At 37.2% G+C, this 22888-nt stretch overlaps 1 protein-coding gene across 3 annotated transcripts in view; it reads left to right on the forward strand.

The window, feature by feature from the left end:
* sorl1 (sortilin-related receptor, L(DLR class) A repeats containing) overlaps window positions 1–22888 on the forward strand; it is a 132146-nt gene that overhangs the window by 61193 nt on the left and 48065 nt on the right. For all 3 annotated transcript variants that reach the window (XM_041800923.1, XM_041800932.1, XM_041800942.1), the window contains 4 exons: window positions 4429–4530; window positions 7478–7647; window positions 11023–11215; window positions 12097–12214. In XM_041800923.1, the coding sequence (XP_041656857.1) occupies window positions 4429–4530; window positions 7478–7647; window positions 11023–11215; window positions 12097–12214 (583 nt within the window). The remainder of the gene's footprint in view (window positions 1–4428; window positions 4531–7477; window positions 7648–11022; window positions 11216–12096; window positions 12215–22888) is intronic.

The raw sequence follows: 22888 nt of genomic DNA on the forward strand, positions 1-22888 counted from the left end.
TATAATTAGGGTTTTCAGGTCGGTTGACTTTACGATTCAAGGGGACAGGAAAATGTCCATCATGTATTTTCACATCTAAGTGGCATGCTGATTTGATATTTTTTTAATGCCACCATAGATTGCACTGCGATGGTAAGTGCAATTTAGCCACACATTCCTCTGTGTGTCTACTTCTCTCATACTGATCCACACTAAAATCCTAAATCCCTGAAGTGAGATGTGGTTTCAAGGCCGAGGATCATCTCAACCTGGGTGGCAAACACACTCAGTTATGATAGATGTGAATAGACAGTATTTTATGCCTCTAAAAAAAAGAAATGAAACAATGAATTATGAAGTCAGAGTAAAAATGTTTGATATGCAAATGAGGTCAGAGCTCATTGTTTCAAGTTACTACTAAATTGAACCCATTTCTGCTTTGTTCCACTCAGTCATTACCACTTAGAAATGTTCCTCTGTATGATGCAAAAATTCAGCATTAACCAATGCCCAACTAAACATATTTTATTCTTTGTTGTCAGTTTTAATTTATTTAGAAAGGAATATCTAAAGTCCTGTTCATTTTTGCTGCTGTAACCTTAATTTTTATGTATTCCATTTCTTTCTACGTCTCTTTTTCCTGTTCAGTGTCATCATTAAAAGAGGTTCTGTTATGGCGCGCCGGTAGTCAAGTGGCTAAGGCGCACGCCATGTACGCAGGCAACCCAGGTTCGAATACGGCCCGTGGCACCATTTCCTGCATGTCTCTCCCCTGCTCTCCTCCCTGTTTCTGACTCTATCCACTGTCCTATCTAATAAAGGCAAGAAAGGCCAAAAATAAATCTTAAAAAAAAAAAAAAAAGAGGTTCTGTCATTTTATTAATCAGTAGAATTGAAAAGTACCAAAGCTTTAAAACCCCTTAAGGTCTTAAGTCCTATGTTGAACCAAAAACCACTGCAAGCTGGGAGCTTAGTCAAAATTGCAACATGTTGGCAACTTGAAGTATTTGTGCAAATTAGACAGTGTGTCGGAATTTGTCGCATTTTCGTGTTACACAAAAAACAACTCAGTATTGGGTAACTGGGACTTTAACTTTTGTTGTTGTTGTTGTGGTATTGAAACAGGAACTCATATTGTTTGTTTAGTCCTTAAACCACACTAAAATGTCTAAAAAGCATATAATAGAGCTGAACAATTTTAGACAAAAGGGACATTGCAATATCTTACCTTTCTGAGATACATTCCATGAGATGAAAAAAAACTAAATAGTATTAACATGTAAAAAGAAACAATTAGAAAAGCCAAAATATCTAACAGTAGTGAACAACATAAAAAATATATTAAATAAATATGAAAACAACATTTATAGACTTGGTTTACATGTTTGTAAAGGTTTGGGAAAAGTCCAAGAATACAGGAAAATTAGTCCAAATAGGTGCAGTGTCTTCATGTAGGCCTGAATACAGTATCTTTAAAAAGTATTCCCCCCCTTGGATGTTTCACCCTTTTATTAATTCAATAAATTAATCATGGCCAACATAACTTTGCTTGTTTGACAACAAAATTACAAAATAACCCTCTTAAATGTCAAAGTGAATATAGATTTCTAAAAAGTGACGTCAGTAAATACAAATATTTAATATAAAAGAAGTGACTGCATAAAATTTTACCCCCTTCAAGTCAGTATGTAGTAGGTCTCAATCAGACTTGACCATATGGACACTGCAATTTTACTCCATTCTTCTTTGCATAGCTGCTCAAGCTCTGGTGATCAGGTGTGAACAGCCCTTTTCAAGTCCAGCCACAAATTCTCTTTTAGGTTGAGGTCTGCTCCAGAACATTTTACCTCTTCTCTCACGTCGTAGTTCTCTTGCAGACTGAATAAGATTTCCTGCATGCGATTTTCCTATATTTTTTGCTGCATTCATTTTACCCTCTACCTTTATAAGCCTTCCAGGGGTGGCTGCAGAGAAGCATCCCCACAGCATGATGCTGCCATCACTGTGCTTCACAGTAGGGATGGTGTGTTTGTGGTGATGTGCAGTGTTTGATGTCCACTAAACATAGTGCCTTGTCTGATGACTAGTGGTGTAAAGATAATCCGATATGGATCGGTTAACCGATCTTGACTTCATTAGTCTGAGTGCATCGGTCCATGGAGCCCTGGACCAGTAAAAATGCAGCACAAACCGGTCTCTGGACTGGTTTTAATGTTATGGATCAGTTAAATGAGGCTCTGCTGCTTTGCATAGCCTGTTCTGCCATGCTCTGGCTCAGCGTCTGTAATCTTGCGCAACCTACGTTGACCTTTTACCTTTAAACGAGAGTTATGTTCGCCGTAGATGCTCGCTAGGTAGCTGGATGTGTTTCACCGGTCGTCGCCTAAACGTCTTTCAGTTCTGCACCTCAGGAAAAAGTCATGTGGACTTTATATGAAGGAAAGATAACTTTCGAAATGTCTGCCTGTCTGTACGCTTTGGATAAAAGCGATTAAGAACTACGGCAGCTCATAAATCTCACCTGTTGAGATGGCGGAGCTAAAGTTTAGCTAAGATGCTAACGCTAAATGAAGCACAAACAGACCTGAACATAAACACCTTTCTAAATTAAAACTCAGAGAAGTCTTCAGTTATCACAACAGCCCCTTTATTCACAGGGTTTAAAACCATAACGTGTTGTTGATTTGGTGACATAATCAATAGATCTGGGCCCACTGATATGATATTAATCAGAGAGGACTTCACTGAGCTGGAGATCAGCTGTTCTCCAGTGAATTAATTCAAGTATGAAAACTATCAGGAATAGTCAGATACACAGAGAAAGGAAATAACAATGTTTTTGCGACATGTAGACTGAATACTCACATTAAGAGAAATCATGAAAGAAAAAAATGTACAGAAAGCTGTTTTAATTTGACTGTTTTCAATATTATTTTAACCCCTTGTTCTCCTGTACTAGCAGACACACAGAGCTCTGTTCACCAAATCTCTTTGTAACTTAAAATCTGTTTGAATTTGTCCTTCTTGGAAAAATGTGATATTTAGTTTCTACTGTTATTGGGATTAATAATGCTAAGGAAGTTACAAGTACAGAAGGACGAACATGTACCAGTCAAAACTCATTCTAATATTTATCTCCCAGTTTATTGTCAAAGTAAGACACCTGGGTGTGATGAAAACTTTCTTAAACATAATTTCAGAATGTTAGCACAGATAAAGCTCTGTTTTATAAAAAGATCAATTAAGCTTAGATTATCATGAAATTATCTTGTTTTCCCCTTTTTTGCTCATTTTTGATGAAGCAAAAAGTTATTTTGATTTTATAATCAGATTGTACCAGACAGAATCGTTCTGTGTTTTAAAGAATTGCCAGTGAATCGAATTGTAGTCAGTGAGTCGAGATTCGAATTGAATCGTCTGAGAAGGAGAGATTTACACCCCTACTGATGACCATACCATTTTACTTATATATAGTGATAAACGTCTTTGCAGTTATTGCTAAGTTATTGCTTACTGTGACAGTAACAAAAACTGCAGCCCTTATTATGCAGCCCTTACACAGTCCATAAAGTATTGCATAATATTATTCCCCAAATATGATTGTAATTTTGCATATATATGGCTGTCACAAAATACTAATATAAGAAGTGATTAGATTGCTCAATATAATTAATACATAGAGGAAAACAGAGCAACATACATAACCAGTGAATCACTAAATGTCAGCACTGTGCATGTGTATGGTGGGTTGCTAATGTGGCAGGGTGAAAATCTGAGTCACTCATCTGAAAAGATCCAGAGTATATACCCAGGAATCTGATCAGAGGCTGAGCCTGTTTCTCCTTCACACACTCTGTCACACACAGACACACAGACATGAGATATGCTCGATATGCCTGCTATGTCTGGTCTGCACACGCTTGTAATTCATAAAAGATCAGAGCTAGCTCCCTCCAGCAGCCAGCCTTCTAATGCATTTGTAATGACAATGAAGACGTGTCCTCTGAGTCCCTTTCTCTCTCTCTTTCCCTCACTCACTCTCTGTCACACATTCACAGATTATTGAACCCCACTGGGAGTCCTTTTAAGTCTGGCCCTGTAATGTTTTCTGACTCAGCTGTCGGGCTCTGTGCAGCTGGGATATTAGGACAGAAAAACATCATTAGGAAAGTTCATGTATCCAAAGTCTGTCATCTTTAACCTCACTGATGTGGGCACAGCGTGGTCCACATGTCTGCTCTGTCATTATCCTTATCTCTCCACATTCAGGGATTCTTTAATAGAGTTAATTTCATGTTTGTTTTGGGGTATTTTCATCAAACTTTGGAGTTATTTTCCAAGTTGGAGCTGCTAAGACATGATTCAAGATTGGTGGCCTGTGAAAGTGTTTGACTTCAACGATGAGTAGCTGACTGAATTGTGCCATCTCTGTCTCTGTGTCCTCTCCAGAAACTGTTTGGCAGTCATGAACCTTCCTCTGTTCAGCTGTGGGTCTCCTACAACCGCCAACCAATGAAAGCTGCCCAGTTCCAGACGCGTCATCCAATCACAGTGAGTTTTGTTTCCACACAATGCAGCAGCGACTGAGAAATTAGGAGTTTATGAAGGCCTATATGATAAATTGATGATGAATTAAGGTTTAATAATCGCCACATTTGTAGTCGTATTGGAACTAGCTTGACTGATGTCCTTTTTAAGACCAAACCAGTGTCAGAGGAAGAATAAAATAGTATCTTATATGATAATAAACTTATATACAGTGCTTAACAAATTTATTAGACCACTTGTCATATTTGTCTCAGAGACTATACAGCATCATGAAGTCCTTTAATGCGGACTCTTTGATTTTCAGTGAGCCCTCCACGTTTTACCAGTTTGAACAGGAATGAGGGATTTCAAACTGAATTCACCTTTTTATACGCAAATTTTAGCTGGCTCACTGGGCTTCTCTGAGAAGTCAGAAATGAAACAAGCATAACATTCAACCACTAAAACTCATTTTTCTGTTCAGGAGTGCAAGTAAATAACTATAATTTGTTATATTAATCAAGAAATATTAATGTGCTTTACAATTTTTTCAGTTTTTTGTAAATCAGTAAATTTGAAAATTCATGGATAACAATAATTATTATATTTTAGCATTAAAAATATAATTTGGGTTAAAGAGCTTCTACATATTGATGTATTAACCATTGCAGAAGCATAAAAAATGATTTTGGTAATTACCAATGCTGTTAATTTAGGGCAGCTGTGGCATAAACCGTACTTTGGGTGGTGGTCTAATAAATTTGTTAAGCACTGTATGTGTCTTATGAAACAACCTATGGATATTGTCTTCCTGTGTGGATTGCACACTGATTTTTCACAAACACAACTGTGCAAGAATATTCAGAGGGCTGTTTTTCAGTCAAATTACTCCATTTAAAGGCTTACTGTGTGAGCAGATTTTTAGACTGAAACAAACTATCATCAACCTTTATTTAAGCCTTGAACACTAAGGTTTCAAAGATGTTAAGATTCAAAAACTCACAATTACAACAATAAAAAAGTTATAGAAAACAACCCCACACCAGGATGAAATGATCTGAGATTATTGTTAAAGAGAAATAGACTCCACATGTTTGGAACAGAAAAGCCAAAGGCAGATTTCTCTAGTTCTGAGTGAACTTTAAAGCATCAGACAATCAGTTGACCACCTACAGTATGAAAATTTCAGTTTTTCCCAAGTAATTCCCAAGTGCTGTGAAACAGAGCAAAGAAATTTTAACAGAGCTTTTCAAAACATCACAGCTTTATTTGGATGCTTACATTGTTTTACTTTGCATACATAAACAAAATGATTTCACAAAACTAAAAAACTACCTAGGTACAAAATTACCCTTTTAAGCCATAGCGAAAACCACGGTTGTGCTCAAAGCTTTAAAATCAAGTTAAAACAATCTTCCCATTTACACAAAGTATTAAAACCTCAGTAAGGATTTGAGAAAGCATTATGGCAAAACCAAAAGAAATCAGTTTAGACTTGAGAAAAAGAATTGTTGATGCTCACAAAGCAGAAGAAGGACATACAAAGTCATCACAGTGTTTCCAAGTGAGATCAAGAATTTCATAGAAAGTCACACAGTCCATAACAATCCTGGCAAAGGTAGGAAGAGAAAGATTCCAAGACTCTGGAAAGAAAACTAGACAGAGATGTGTCTAAAGACCCCAGAACAACTGTCAAGACACTAGAGAATGACTTAGCTGAGTCAGGAATTGTAGTCTCGAAAAAGACTATCACTACAGCCCTGCACAGGAATGGACTGCGAGGTTGCAGACCAAGAAAACCTCCACTTCTACAGAAGAAACATCTTCAAACCAAACTGAAGTATGCTAAGGACAACCTGGAGAAAGATTATATGTACTGGAAGCATGTCCTTTGGTCAGATAAGATGAAATTAGAGCTTTTCGGCCATGGAGACGTTGCTTATGTGTGGAGAGAGAAGGGAGAGGCATATCACTCAAAGAATGCTGCCCCAACAGTGAAACATGGTGGTGGGAGGATTATGCTGTGGGGATACTTCAGTGCATCTGGAACAGGAAACCTTGTCCAGGTGGAAGGAACTGTGAAGAAAGAAGGATATGTGGAGATTTAGAAAGAAAATCTCAAGCAGTCAGCAGCAAAACTGGGTCTGGGTCATCGCTTTGTCTTCCAACACAACGATCCAAAATGTATGTGGCTCCTGACGAAGAACTACCTTTAGAAGACCAACGTGAGTGTTACTGAGTAGCCTGTACAAAGCCCTGATTTGACTCCCATTGAAAATCTGTGGGGTGAACTGAAGATGAAGGTCCATGCCAGAAGTCCATCAAATCTGGAGGAGCCTGAGAGATTTGTCTGAGAAGAACGGGCTGGGATTCCTCAGGAGATGTATCAGAGACTTGTTTACTATTACTATTATCAATGGTATCAAAAGCTTTTGACAAATCAATGGTGTCAGACAGGTGTGAAAAGAAGTAAAGATTAAGATTGTGAAATTCTTTTATTGATCAGATGTCTTGATGTTTCATTAAATGTGTGTCTTGCAATATATCAATTATTGCAGAATTGCTGTAACATTGTTATTATGGGCCCCATATCATGTATTGTGTTATATTGTATATGGGTTACCCTGTGATTCCAGCCCTTGTCATTATGTCTATGAGCTTATTTAAATCACTTGGTTGAATCTTTATCAGGTCAGAGATAAATTAGAGTGTGAGTCATTCTGTTTCTTTGAGTGGATGACTTAGAACCAGTGAACTGCATCTGAGCAGCATGCTTCTTTTTTCTAAAAATATGAGAAACAATCGACTTCTTGGTTTTGCTGGAAGAACCACCCACACCCCACTGCACAAGAAAGTCCATGTCCCAGCTTTGATATACGGTATATACAGTATATTCACACTGTCCAGAGTCTCATTTTGATGTTTGTCAGTGAAAATGGCCCCCTCTGTCTGTCCCCTCTTTTCTTAACAGGAGTACTACATAGCAGATGCTTCAGAGGACCAGGTGTTTGTGTGTGTGAACCACCTGAACAACGTCACACACCTTTACATCTCAGACACACAGGGCCTGTCCTTCTCTCTGTCACTGGAGAATGTGCTGTACTACAGTCCTGAAGGCTCTGGCAGCAACACATTGATAAGGTAACACAAAGACACGTGTAATCTCTATTGACAGTTTTTGCATTGATATAAATGATATTAAGGGGCAGGACCAATTTTGATATCTGATTTCTGTGTGGAAATCGAAGGGTTGGAATGCTGTCCATGGAAATGCAATGTTTAAAACTCCTGAGTGAGAAGTTATTTGATGATATAAATGGATAAGTGGATGCAAGTGCAGCTTTTGGATGAGACAAGGAAGAAGAGTTAAAAAACAGAGCATTTGTAACAGTTACAGAGATATAAGGCAGCAGAAGACATAAAAAAAATAAATAAAGAAAATGACCTTCAGTTAATATAAGAAAAAAATTACACTGAGCTTGCAAAGGAGAGTAAATAAATAGATCAAATGAAAGATATTAATCGTGTGAAGCGTCGTTTAAAAGAAGATAAGAGGATATTGAACCTATGAGAGTTCTGCAGTACATAAAATATTTTTTATGAGTAGTTCTTACCTTAATTAACCTTATCCGATACGTCCTTTCTTACTGGCCCTATTCACTCTATTTAGGTTGCTAGCCGCACTTTTCCCATTGACTCTCTCTCTCTCTCTTTCACTCTCTCTCTCTCTCTCTCTCTCTCTCTCTCTCTCTCTCTCTCTCTCTCTCTCTCTCTCTCTCTCTCTCTCTCTCTCTCTCTCTCTCTCTCTCTCTTTCATTCTCTCTCTCTCTCTCTCTCTCTCTCTCTCTCTTTTCCTCTCTCTCCCCCCGATCGATGTACAAATAATGATTCATGCTTATCATCAAAAAGAGAGAATTTTCCTACATTGACGTCAAAGATCAGTCTTCTGATGATCGATTTATGGGTTTTTGGGATTGCAGAAAATGAAGGCAATCATATTTTTGGATTGGGCAATATGAAATGCATGCTTTACTAGTGCCAATAAATGAATACGACTCATTCGTTGTTATGTAAAGAAAAGGTCATCTTGATCAGAGTCTAAATGTTTTAAACATCTCCAGGGTTTTATTTTGTACTAAAGGGAAATGGTTTAAACTTCATATACGAATAGGCCCAGACAAAGTTGTTATCCTTGGCATGCCATTGTCACTTGAGTCAAAGTTGCGATGTTTTAGCAAACAGCTGATCAGCAATGAGGCGTAAAACACATAGCCTATTTGTTGCATCTAAAATAGTACCAAACACAGAAGCTCTCTGGAGTAAAAATAAAATGCTAAATCTTTTGTCCTAAATATAGTCTTACAATCATATGATTCTGATGACGTGTTGGGTCCCAGAAAGTGTGAGCCAGCTGTTAAGAATGAATGTGAGTGGAGGAAATTCTCAGTCCTGCAGACCTCCTAGCATCTAGCGTTGTCTAGCGTACACCACTAAAAAAAAAAAAAAAACACACCAGAGCACTTAAATTAGATAAAATAAATGTTAAAGACAAATATACTGTATGAAGCAGTGTATTTTAACATGTATGCATTAAGGGGTCAGGATGATTGTTATTACTAGTAATTCGACCTTTCATACTTACAGTTAATATCATCACTTTCTTCCTTTATGCCTTCACAAAGTAATGAGTTGTACGACCATCATACCAAAGTCACAGTTAAACATTTCAACAGACGTGACAGTGATGAAGCGGTTTCATTGAGCATGCTCAGGAAATGTCTGGTTACAGAAATATGATAACTGATAACACAGAGACTGAGCCAATGCTGACCAGTGACGCTTGTTTATCTAATAAGAGATAATGTATTGATGTGACGCTGCAGCTCTGTCTGACCTTTCCACGCTGTATTCATTGTTTTTCTGGCTCCCTCTTTTTTATAATCGCATCAGTTTGATGCTGCGTTGTTTTGGCAGGAGCAGTCTCAGTGTTGACTCAGGTGTTTGTCTGCCAAAGATGATTCTGTTTGTGTGACACTGTGTCTTCTGCTAACGGAATTATCTGTAGATCACTGTGCTGTCTCTTTATGCAAACACGTAGCATCCTGTGCTCTGCAGCTCAGTGAAAATGTGCTTCCTTTTTGTTTGAATGCATGCAAGTTTGTTTATAGAGTTGACCTTCATATTCATATTCACCACTTTCTGCAGGAAAGAAAATGTGCAACTTGAGGCTGTAATTTTAAAATGCTGATGTTTATAATTTGCTTGAATTTGTCCTCCAGTGTTCTTGAGTTAAGTCAGGAAGAACATGAGGGATTATGGAGATTTTAAACACAAGATTATACAGGCATGAATCAGCAAAACCATTTTTAACCAATAACACAGAACAAGTGCACCCAGTTTTTACTTTTAACCCATGTTGAAATGATTCTCCTTCTTTTTCATTTTTTAAAGAGTTGCAACAATTGTCCCAAAATGTGGCAGAAAATAAAATAAAAAAACCCTGATAATTAGATCAGAGTTGTACCTTTATAAGAAATAAAATCATGTTAGACGAAAGTTGAATCATCATGGGACTACAGTTGTGAACTTCGTATATTTGGATGTGAGTTTGATTAATATAGCACAAATGTGGGGTTCAATGTCCTTATTTTCCTAGATTGAAATTGTAATTTCCCAAGCTTTATGTGGTAATGACTGGTTGTAAACCATTAATCCTTAATTAAAAATCAGAAGAATTTCACAACATTTTAAAATAAATTTTAAAAACAGTTTTGATCAGTAAATATATTTTCAAATTCTTTCAAGAGATGGTTTAATTTGGATGTCCTTGAATGCCAAGTTCTTTTCATTCTGTCAAATAAACTAAAGTTGATAATATCCTAACAATTAATTTGTAAAAAGTTGTGTCTAGTTATGACTAGTTTTTTTTGGAACAGTTATGATTCAAGAAAAATATTCTCACAAACTGTGAGCACATTTACATCAAGGTTGAATGATAATAGAAGAGACATAAATGTGCTTTCACTTTACAAAATGCTCCACACCATTCATTTTAGCTTTGAAAGTTTGGTGCTTTTCTGTTTTGCCTTACATACGTAAGTTTAGACTGATCTCAAAATCTTATTTTTGTTTTCTTAACATAGCCCTAATAGTCAGATGTAGATTATTATGGGTAGAATGATTTGTTATACCAGCTAAAAAAGTCAGAGTGGTAAGAAAGTAAAGAGTAAGGGATAAATACAGTATCTTAACAATTGTAATAAAATGACTGATATTGCTAACAGGCATAAAGTAGTTTGCATACTAAATATTTTTATTTAAGATGTCACTTTAGGGCAAGGGATGTTATGATGAGCATTTTTCAGCATTTTGATTTTCTTAGATTTCAATTTCACAAGTTTTTGACAAAATATTTAGTTCCAAAGATAGTTTTAAATTCGTTCTTTAATTGAAAACATCCAAAGTGTGTTTCAGCCACTGCAGCCTGATGATAATGGCATTTCATCTATGTTCCAGGTACTTTGCCAATGAGCCTTTTGCAGATCTTCACCGAGTGGAAGGCCTACGAGGAGTCTTCATCGCCACGCTCATCAATGGCTCGGTCAGTGAGGACAACATGAGATCAGTCATCACATTTGACAAAGGAGGCACGTGGGAGCTGCTGCAGCCCCCTGCTGCAGACAGTCTGGGAGGAACTCTGGACTGTCAGGTATGCATACAGTCTTTGATGGTACGATTGATGGTACGATTTCTCATACTTAACCCTTCTCAATGTTTCTTATGATCTCATCTCTAAACGTCTAACAGTATCAATGCTTGTTTTCATACCACTGCAACAAAAAACAAGCCTTAGGCACCCAATGTTTGAATTGCAAAAATTAATTAATTAATTAAGCAGACGAATGCACACTGTTTTGATTGCACAAATTAGTTGGCAGCATTTCAGTGCCAAAAATTGCTGATGTATTTCTGCAGTCAAGACCCTCTCTTTACTCATGGCGGTTTTGGGTTAAACATATTTTTAAGATCTGAGGACCTTTGGTACTTTTTTTACTATTTATCATTAAAATAACAGTATTTGTAATGTTTTGAATCATGATTGCTAAAATGATAAAACAATGGAAAACTTGGGCAACCTTACACTTTTCAAGTTATTTGCCTTGGCGTAGCTACCTCTTTACTTTTTTTGGTTATGGTATTTTCATTGCATTTTTCTGAATCTAACATTCTTCACAAGTCCATAATTTATAAACAAATCTTAAAACTAACAAACAAATACACAATTATCAAAAATTCCCAACAACCTATCAAGTATACAGTATAACGTGGTTCTTGATGGTATTTTTTGGTATTATGAAAAGGTCATCTGCTACCATTCTGAAGGGGCTTTGAATTTGATCTGTAGGGTGTTTGAGTATCAGCCCTACACCTTGTCAAACTAACATTTGTTATGGTACTTTTATTTATAGATGTTACTTTCTCTGCCTACAAGTTGACCTTTGTCTCACAATGTAACCGATCCATAAGGCAGAGAGAAAAATGCTGTAAATGCCCTGACAGGATAGTCTGACGCTCTCCCCTCTGTTTCAGCTGAGTAAAGGTTGCTCTCTGCACCTGGCACAGCGCTGGAGCCAGCTGTTCAACATCCAGCTGAGGAGGATGCCCATTTTATCCAAAGACTCTGCACCGGGACTCATCATGGCTACAGGTAGAACTATAAGCAACAACAGCATTGAAACTGTATTCAAACTTCCATTTCAGTCAATTCTCCTCCATGCAATACTATGGAAACAGAGTTTATGGCAATTCTCTTTTTAAACACACTGATCTGAATCTTTTTGAGATCTCCATCCTGATTTTTCTAGCACTAATTTTTTTTTTATCTTTGGAGTTGGTTAAAAAATAGTTCCAGGTTAGTGAACAAAACACATTTAAAATATACTTTTGGGTTGCATCAGTTAGGTTTTGTCCTGTCATATGGTCCAAGTTCTGTACTGGTACTGATTAACTTTGAAAAAAACAAACAAACCCTGCAGCAGAATCATAGAGATTTATCATAATTAATCTGAGGGTGACAAGACTCAGTCCATGTATTTAGAGCTAAAAGCCACCTCTTTTTTCAGTTTATTCTAATGCAGTCAAGATCCAATAAAAGCACTTCATTGTTACTTCAAGCCTCTGGGATCCTCTCAGTTTTGCGAACCTTTAGTTTGGGAGCAGGTCATTAAAATCAATTTCTTGTGCTCTGCAAGATGTATAATATTAAGTTCAAAATCACAGCCAGATAACATTCAGAAGGCCTCTAATAAATGTACAAAAGGCTTGACTTTTCTTGAATTTAACTTGAGATTTCCTCTCACTTTCAGGGAATACAACTAGGTCAGTCCAAAAAAAATAGCATATGTAAATAAAAGGTAATCATGACTATTTTCAGACACAAGCAATTATTACTGCATGAGACAGTACAAAATCATCACACTAAGCAAAAAGTTATCAAAGCAGTAAAAGAAAGGGTTAGCTGCTACCTTCAACATTAGCTAGTCAAGCGTATTATATCAAAACAAAACTTTTTTATTTTTTACATGAAATTTCCCTTTATGAATGTTTTGCAGTCAGGGATAACTCAAAGAACACCAGACTGCCTTTTGCCTAATTTGAATTTACAATGTGCACAGATCACAGGCATAAAAAATTATTTTTAGACCAAATAAATAAATGAAATTTCAGAGCTCTGCATCACAGATGGTGTCTTGAAACTTTTGTGCCTTTAATTGCATGTTTAACCATCTTCAATCAGTTTCATCTCTACAGTTCTCTGTACTTCTACAAAACTCTGAAACAAACAAACAGAAAGTCGTTTTTTTTATTTCACCGTTTTGGCAGGACTTCGACTGTTTGAATATGTCTTAGTCATGGCAGATGAAGGGAATTTGGGTGCCATCTGTTGGAGGATGATCTCTCTGTCAGAGCTAGAGCCAGACAAGCTTGAGCAACTTCCTTTTGTTCTGATAAGACGGAAAAGTTTGCTCTACACAGGAAACAAGCAATACAGACTCACAAGTGTTCCTCTGTGGTAATGAGCTGAGCTCTTTATATCTTTCTGAGTAAATATACGCTTCCTGAACAGCCCAAAACACAGGAAATACTGTTTCATCGTTCCCCCAAAAAACCTCTGTTTACTGTGTTAAAAATGATGGTCTCTCACACAGTAGTGATGCAGCCAGTCACAGTTAATATGTGGTCTTAGTTCAGGCCTAATTTTTATGTGGTTCAAGGTTTAGTGGAAATTTTTTCATAAATGTGTTACATAAATGTACAGCCATTAAACCCCAGTGTTGTTTCTCCGTGAAAATAAGGTTGAGTTTAAGTAGTTAGCAATGGAGATAAACTGCAAATATCTTATCCTTTTTTGTATTATTACAGGAGTTTAGTGTGAATTTCCTGAAAAAGAACAGAGGTGAAGGTGTTTTTTACTTTCCTCTTCTTCCTTTTAGTGTCTGTATTTATCACGCAACAATCAGCTGGTGGTTTTAGAGACCACAATCAGTAGCTTATCATTAGCAACACTATCCTTCAGCCTGCTATAGCCTGTATCTGTAAACTTAAGCAAACTATTTTTGCTATGCAGCACTACCTGTTTGTTGTTTTCCATCCCTATGTATTAATATGGACTGCATTTCTGTGCCTCCCTTTGTTGTACAAAAACAAAGCCAAAATACCTCCTCAACTTGAACTGACTGATGCTGCGTTGGTGACGTAATTTGAAGCCAAGACCTGCACTAAAGGGGACTGGCTGGTGAAACCACAGTATGCCATGCTTCTTCTGCTACCTCTAGCACACATTAAACTCACCTATAAAACATCCAACAGGTTGCACAACAGTAAATGAAGAGATCTGAGGCACTTAGAAGGATTGTTAACAAAAAGCCTTTTCATCAGGGCTATGGACTAAAACCATGCCAGCACGTTTCACCCATACAGGCCTTTATCAGGGCAGATGAGCTTTCAGAACAGTGCAGTCCACAGCAAAACAGACTCTTGCATATGGTTGAAGCAAAAAGTCACAGTTATGGAAGGTTTTATGACTCTATTGCTAATTTTTGTTACGCCTTTCCTCCTCTTCTGCTGCTAATCCAGCTGGGAACACTGCAAGGAGACACATTTGTCAACACATTTGTCAGCATGACACTGCATCTGCTCTGTTTTACACCAAATAACTAATCAAAACAGACTTCCTCAGAAAGATGAACAGTTGGGCGTTAATGAGCATGACAATAACTATCACAACAGGCTTCAGGTTGGAGAAGAATTTATTTGATATGTATTTTTAACTTGTGTGCTTGACTCATATCCTATTTGTTGATACAGAAGAAGCGGAGTTTTCCGACCTATACCGCACACAGTCAGCAGGGGGAGCTCTTAGTATTTTGTTTTCACTCTGAGGCAGCTGTTGCTGTGTCCATTTTCATATACAGTCTATGGCTAGGCTGTTTATAATTAAAGGGATATTTTGGTGTTTTTGGCAAAATTAGCCTCCAGAAATTTCAGTGTGCATTGCCCATTTAGGCAACTAAACCCCAGAGTTCTGTCTGAAGTTCATCTAGCCCGGAAAATATTTTTAAAACACTTTAAGAATATTTTACATCCTCAGAGTTTATTTAAATGAAACAGCAGTGTGTTCAGCATAAATATTATGCCCTATTTTTAAAATGGCTAATGTTGTCAGATGGCACCAGCTGAGCCAATAGAAAAATTCAGTTGCAGTAGCCTGGTTTCAGCCTGTAGAGGGCAGTCTCTATGCAAATTTCTTAAACAAAATTTAAGATTTAAAACTTTGTGCTCAGATGTTGAGAGATGAACCTAATTATTTAACAACACTAGTAGATGCCAGTTTACGTAACTTTTCCGCTTGGCTTTACAGGACTACAGATGGGTACAGTTTCTCAGTGTAGTTTAGGGAGTTTTAGGTGAAAATGAGCCAAAACAATGTATGTTTGAATGAATGTTATATTGAAATGTTTTAGCAGTTTATGTTTCACCAAGAAAACCTTTGTTTGGCACTATTTTGCAGTGCAAGCTTCGGAATCAACTACATGCGCTTCAGTGTATCGTTATCTCCTGATCGGCAGTTTGGGTCTGCAGGCTTCAACAGAGACAACAACAAACTAAATTAAAACTAGTTAGTTCTGCTCGGTTTTTCCACTTCAACAGCTGTCAGATTAGTTACATAAAATAAAAATATCATGTCATCTGTAGCTTGTCTAATTATAAGACATTAGAAGAGTAAAGTGATGTCCATAAACTTACTTGGATGATGAATTTCCATTCAGCTCTTTTGGTTGGAATCAGTGTTTTCAACTTATCGCAGAAAAGTTGAAGAAGGTCTGTAAAACACCAGTGTTCAGTAAGGCAGGGAACTCTAGATGGGGAGTGATGCAGGCTGCAGATGTCTGTGAGCTGCTATCCTCAATCAGAAATGGGAAGAAGTGTTGTGAAGGCCCACTCAAGATCGCAGGAGCTCCCCAGGTTTGTGGGGTCACCATTTGCAAACCCACACCATCGGGTAACTCAAGGTCTCTCCTGCTCACTGGTCTCCACTGAAGTGTCTCTCCTCTCTGTTTCTTCCCGCTGAGTCTCCATCTGCAAATGTTTCTCTGTGTACTCCAGATGATAGCAGTATCCACTCGTATCCACTGTAAATGGCATGTCATTGCCACTCAAGTTAAAATCTCTCATTTCTAGTTTTGTTTTAGCTTAGTTTGTTGTTGTCTTTGTCGTAGCCCTAACTCCCAAACAGCTGTCCAGATACACTGAGGCAGAAGAGCATGTAGCCGTTAGCTGAAGCTACCACTGTTCAGATATGCTGAGGCGGAAGAACACTTAGCCAAAGCTTGCATTGCAAAATAGTGCTAAACACAGACTTTTTCTTGGTTAAAAATAAAATGCTTAAATAAAATTGGATATAGCATGTTAGTGAGCTAACATGAGTTTTTGGCCCATTTTTACCTAGAACTCTAACTTACGAGGAGCATCTGTACCTGTCTGTATAGCCTAGTTTCCCTTAGCTCCTTGCATAAAGGGGCACTGAAATCTCTGGAGGCTAATGCCACTACTATTGCCAAGTATCAAATACAACCGAACTTCAAAATATCCTTTGAGGACTGATGTTATCAGACTTTTAAAACCAATCTCTGAATAAAATGGGCAACCAGGATGATCATTTTATTGATCATTCTATTTATTGGAGTTTTAGCAATGAGTACTGTGGTATCTGGTTTCTAAGCCACACTTTTAATATTGGTTTTTCATCTTAAGAGTTGTCTGCATTGTATATACGCATGTTTTTCTGGTTAAATGGATTTAAATACATTTAAATAATGTACAGTGCTTAAAAAATTTATTAGACCACCCTAACCCTAACCAAAGTAAGGTTTATGCCACAGCTGCCCTAAATTAACAGCATTGGTAATTACCAAAATCATTTTTCATTTTTCTGCAATGGATAATACACCAATATGTAGAAGCTCTTTAACCCAAATGATATTTTTGATGCTAAAATATAATTATTATTGTTATCCATGAATTTTCAGATTTACTGATTTACAAAAAACCTGAAAAAATAGTAAAGTGCATTATTATTTCTTGATTAATATGTCAAATTATAGTTATTTACTTGCATTCCTGAACAGAAAAATGAGTTTTAGTAGTTGAATGTTATGCTTGATTAATTTCTGACTTTTCAGAGAAGCCCAGTGAGCCGGCTCAAATTTGGGTGAATTCAGTTTGAAATTCCTCATTCCTGTTCAAAATGGTAAAACGTGGAGAGCTGACTGAAAATGAAAGAGTCTGCATTAAAGCACTTCATGATGCTGAATGGTCTCTGAGACAAATATGACAGGTGGTCTAATAAATTTGTTAAGCACTGTACCAGTACTTACATGGCAATATTAGATGCTAAGACTCATACCATCATGATCACAGGTTCTTACCATCATCACATATTGCTCAAGACCTGTCACAATTGAATATTTGCCCCAAATCATTGTGTATTGCAAGAAACCCCTTCACTGCACCAAACATGCTGGAATACATAGTTATGCAGAGCAGGATTGCTGGGATTGACACCACTTTTTAATAGCTTTTCCCCTCACTAGGTCATAGTCCTGCATTTAAAGAAAACTGTGGTACACTGATGAGTAATTAAGCCATAGGAAGTGCTGGTTTGATTAAAAATGTCTTAATTAATGACAGCTTTGGCCAGCAGAGGTGGTAGGCGAGTCTTGTAGGCTGCAGGTTTATACATTGCAGCAAACAGTAAAAGCAGAGACCTCAACTACTGTATTCTAGTAGCAGAATGTAAAGTCAACAGAGAAACTGTATACCGTGGACTTTGCTGAACACAATAGAAATTATTATCCACAAAGACAGTTTAAACAGGTATTCCTTCTTTGAGAGCCACAAAAGAGCCTCCATTCGTACACCAGTGTGATTTATAATCTAGATATTGTGGTGCAAAGCTGCGAAAATAAAGGAAGTGGGACATCAGCACCTTTTGAATGCATTAAGTTGCATTCTGATAAGTTATGCCTTAAAATCATGGCTAGCAGAGGACCAGAACTTTCATAATGACATGTTGGCAAATCCAGAAAATGGTCAGATTTTTCATCAATCCATGATCTAGTCCATATTGTGACATTATTGACCCTCTGCATCCCAAATAAAGGCAACAAGCGTTTTTCGAACATATCCCTCACAGTGAAAAATGAAAACTTTTTCTCTGCTCTGGTACTCAGGCTGAGTTTCTGCCTCCAATTTAAACCTCTTCGTCTGTTTACAGCCGATGAAAAGCATTGATTTGTTGATACTCCACAGTGTCTAGGACTGCTTCCTCTGCACCCAGCTAGGCCCTCTAATTAAATTCTTATTAGATAATGGCCAGAGAGAGAGAGAGAGAGAGAGAGAGAGAGAGAGAGAGGGCTGCGAATCACCAGCACCATTCATTTCGTTATCGCTCTCAAACAGATGGGCTAATTACTGCTGCTGCACCCAGAGGGCACTCGATGGGTCAAACACACACTCATGAATACAGCCAGGCTCACACAAGCGCACACTGCCTAGACATGTTTACATAAACAACAGCCTGATTGACTGCTCGTATATTCCTCCACACATTTGACCAGGATGTCACATGAAATTCAATCATAGCATCCGACATACTGCACATGTTTAGTAGTAAATACTATTATGAATTGAAGTTTACACAGTGTGTCAGGCTGACACGATATGTCAAATTCATCATTATTTGTCTCTCAAACAGAATAAAGAACATACAGTGAAAGTTAAAATTTGTCAGGGAGACTGACTTTAACATATGAAACATCCAAAAACCGAAAGTATAAGTAGGATCATCATACAAGAAATGCAAACATCAGATAGATAAAATTATTTATGGATAAAGACGCAAAGCTGAAAATCTAAGATGAAAAAAGTTTGCTAAATACAGCTTGTTAAACTGTGATGCTAAAGTGCACATAAACATGAATAATAACAAACCTGTAAGCACTATGAAGAAAAGAAAGCTTGAGAGGCTACGGACAGTCAGGCTCTTGCAGCTCTGTGTCTGTTTGGCAGCTTAAGTGCAGAAATATTCAAGTTAAATCATCTTTTGTTAACAGTGATTTTTTTAAATCTCGCAGGACCATGAACTTAAAAAAAACACAGAGAAATAATCCACTGTTTACCCTGCTACTGAATGGCACCTGACAACCTGGGCTGTGCACGGGGATCTCTTTTGAGGATTTAGAAAAGCATTTTCATTTATTCATTGTTTGCCCAATGCATAAAAAAGAAACTTATACAAAAGTGAGACACATTCATTCCCAGCACACAATAATCAACATATCAGAAGTAATCATAAGTGTAAATATGCTAGAATCAGCAGAAGAGCTTGATTTAACCTGTAGTCCTAAGGCAGGTACTTATTTAAGCCTATGTAAACTTGAATTACAAAAGCTTGTTAACAGTTTTACAATCAAAACACGTTTGAGACTTAAAAAAAATTATAGATGGATTCACAGTGAACCAGAAAAAAAGGCAGGATGAATGATTTGGCAACGGTCATCAGAGGTAAAAATAGAGACACATTAATTCATGACAGTTTTTTAAAAAATGTTTAAGTTTTTTATTTTGAAATGGCCTCTCATTTAATTCGGCCCCAAATGGCACGAGTTTTTGTGATAAAAATAGACTGTTCTCTTGGATTTTCAATAAAACTGTATGCAGAAAGTAAAAATCAATGTAAAGTCAAATTTAGCAGTTTTTTCTGGATTTTGATCATTCAATCTTTTACTAATAATATCAAGAATACATAAATCATGAAATACTACATATATATAAACATATATATATATATATATATATATATATATATATATATATATATATCCTGATATATATATATATATATATATATATCCTGATATATATATATATATATATATATATATATATCCTGATATATATCGTGGTATTTTGAAATGGCCTCTCATTTAATTCGGCCCCAAATGGCACGAGTTTTTGTGATAAAAATAGACTGTTCTCTTGGATTTTCAATAAAACTGTATGCAGAAAGTAAAAATCAATGTAAAGTCAAATTTAGCAGTTTTTTCTGGATTTTGATCATTCAATCTTTTACTAATAATATCAAGAATACATAAATCATGAAATACTCGATATTTTACAGTGTATGGAAAGTCCTGAAGTGTTTTCTGTGTTATGTTTAGTATTGATGATTATAAAATGATTATTTTCCTCATTAAGGGTGAAGCAAACCTACACAAAACTCACCAATCCTGCATGAAGACCAAAACCATGCAGTCTAGTCCACTATTCAGGCTTAGAACTGTGATTATATTAGTCCATTATCTGTGCTGATGAACGCTGGAGCAGTTTCTGACAAGTTTATGACACAAGTGCGCCTTTAGACCTTATTCAAGAAGCTCTCCTGTGTGATCATGGGGGAAAAAAGCTTGTCTGGAGGCAGGAACATTTTAACCCCTCGTTGTTATTGTTTTGAACTCTTAGGCTGAGATAAGTCTCCATTGTTGTGGAGATGTGGATCACATTTGTCTGCTGCTGGGCCATCTTCTCTCTGACGTGTACAACTCTGGCAGGGAGTTTTCAGCAAAATGTTCGCACCCAGGCAAATCTTGTATTCTGGGTTAAGTGTCTGTATGACATTTTTAAAATCCTGGCTTTTCAACAACACTGGGCTCATGTCGTTAGTGACGTGTTGTGTTACTTCCGTTATCTCGGAGTCATCTTGTGGCGTATTTTAACAAATACCGCGCGAGTTAGACCTCCTTCTTTTCAGAGTTAAACGACTGCTCAACGCTGCAGATCCAACGCTGTTTCTCATTGACCGTCTTAAAAAGGGATCTAAAAGGCATCTAACTACAGACGCTAACTCGCCACGCTGCTCTGTTTACCTTCCTGTCCCCTGCTTCTCTTGCCACTGATACAAAACATGCTGTGAGAGATGCCTTCAGGGACAATGGGAGAAGCGAAACTCTGGCGACAAATGCATGCTGGCAGCTCAAACTTCCACATAATTTATACTCGGATATTCGCAATATAGTCATTTTAACGACACGTTACATTCACAGAGCGAGGGCGAACAGGTAGCGCCAAAATCTATTTGTGGCGGGCTTAAGTTATTTGTGGTGATCCGCCACAAATAAATGAATGTATGGGAAACACTGCTTTATAGTTAAATTTTTCACAGTCTCTGATATGTGCTGGCAATTTCTATGAACAGGCCTCAGACACATTCATCTGTCTAGATTTAGTCAGATATGTAGGTACATTACAGTCTCCCCTAGCAGGCCTTGATATTTATTTGTTTTTGCTCACCAGCCACTGTGGCTAGGAGTTTTGCAGTTACTTGTTGCAAACAATAAATGATCAAAGTTGATGATATCATGCTAAAATTTACTTGAACTACATCTGAAATCATTTTAAATGTAAATGAACACTGTACTAAAGTATTTTCTCTCAACCATTCTGGGGAAAACACAAATTGAAAAAGTTTGTGGTCAACTGTTAAGTGGGCACAATTCTAACACTGTATTAATTTTGGGGTAAAATTGTCCCCTATATGTGCAAAACAGCCTCATTGGGATGGGCATTTACCACTGTAACAGTGTTCACTAGGGGTCGGCCGATATTTGTTTGTCAGGGCCGCTATAGATAGTGATTATTTGTAGTTCACGAGAATGATAACTAATGTTTGGAACCAATATGGATCTATAATGACATACAAAATGTACTTAATGTGGCCAAAGTTAAATCACATGATAAAGGGAACATAAACAATTTAGCCCTATTTCTATCAGCATTAGAAATGTCACAGAGCAACACAGTAGCAGCAGGAAAACAGGAAGTCATTCCATATGTTCAGTGTGTCAGTGGCACCCAAGATTAATTGTTGGTTGGCCAGTGCTTGTGTGACATCTCCCTCTGTGGTTTTCAACCTTTACTTAGCTCAAGGCACACCGAAGCCAAAATCTCAAGGCACACCATGCATACATCTTAAATCTAAAATAGCCTCTTTAAAAATGTGTAACTTAATTTGTTTTATAGCTTAGTAATAATGTACAGTTATAGTATTACTGTACACTATTACAAAGCTGTGCCTTGCTACACCGTTTTAGTACCACTGATCTAGCTAATTGGACTGTATTGTACTCAGGAAATTTGGTGAGGCTGTGGAGATGAAAAATAAAGACATGGGGGAAGACGCACACCTTGCAGGGGAGCCTAGGTAGCCCACTTTATGATCAATCAATTTTATTGATTATCATTAAAATGGAATACAGATAATTGACCAACTGCCAAATATCGATCTTGTTAATAATAAAAATATGTAATTGGTGGGGCCAATAATTGGTTGACCCCCAGTGGTCACAAACACTGGCGCTAACAGCTGAGGCAAGTAAGTATAAAGCACAGCATGTGTCACTGATAAATTCAACCGGCCAGAGTGGCTAGTGGGAGTCACCACACAACCTGCCACAGCTGAAATCCACCTGCATTTTTCTGGTTGGCCGGTGTTAATGCCAAACCATGTCCCCTAGTTTGTGATCTGCTATTTCTTGTTGTGCTTTTCTGCTTTAAAGTCATTTAAGTGCAATTTTAAATGTTCTAAAACAAGAAAAATGAACCTAAATGTCAATGCTTAAAAATGTTATACAAACTTCTGCTATTGACATAGTAGAAATGAAAGGGTTTCCTGTTAAAATTTCCTCTTGAAGCCAGACATGAGAGGTTTTCCCATGCTAAATTGTAATGCTATACTATTTAACTGGTAAACAGATTTAAAGTG

The sequence above is a fragment of the Cheilinus undulatus genome, linkage group 2 (genome assembly GCF_018320785.1).
Source record: "Cheilinus undulatus linkage group 2, ASM1832078v1, whole genome shotgun sequence".
NCBI classification, from domain to species: domain Eukaryota; kingdom Metazoa; phylum Chordata; class Actinopteri; order Labriformes; family Labridae; genus Cheilinus; species Cheilinus undulatus.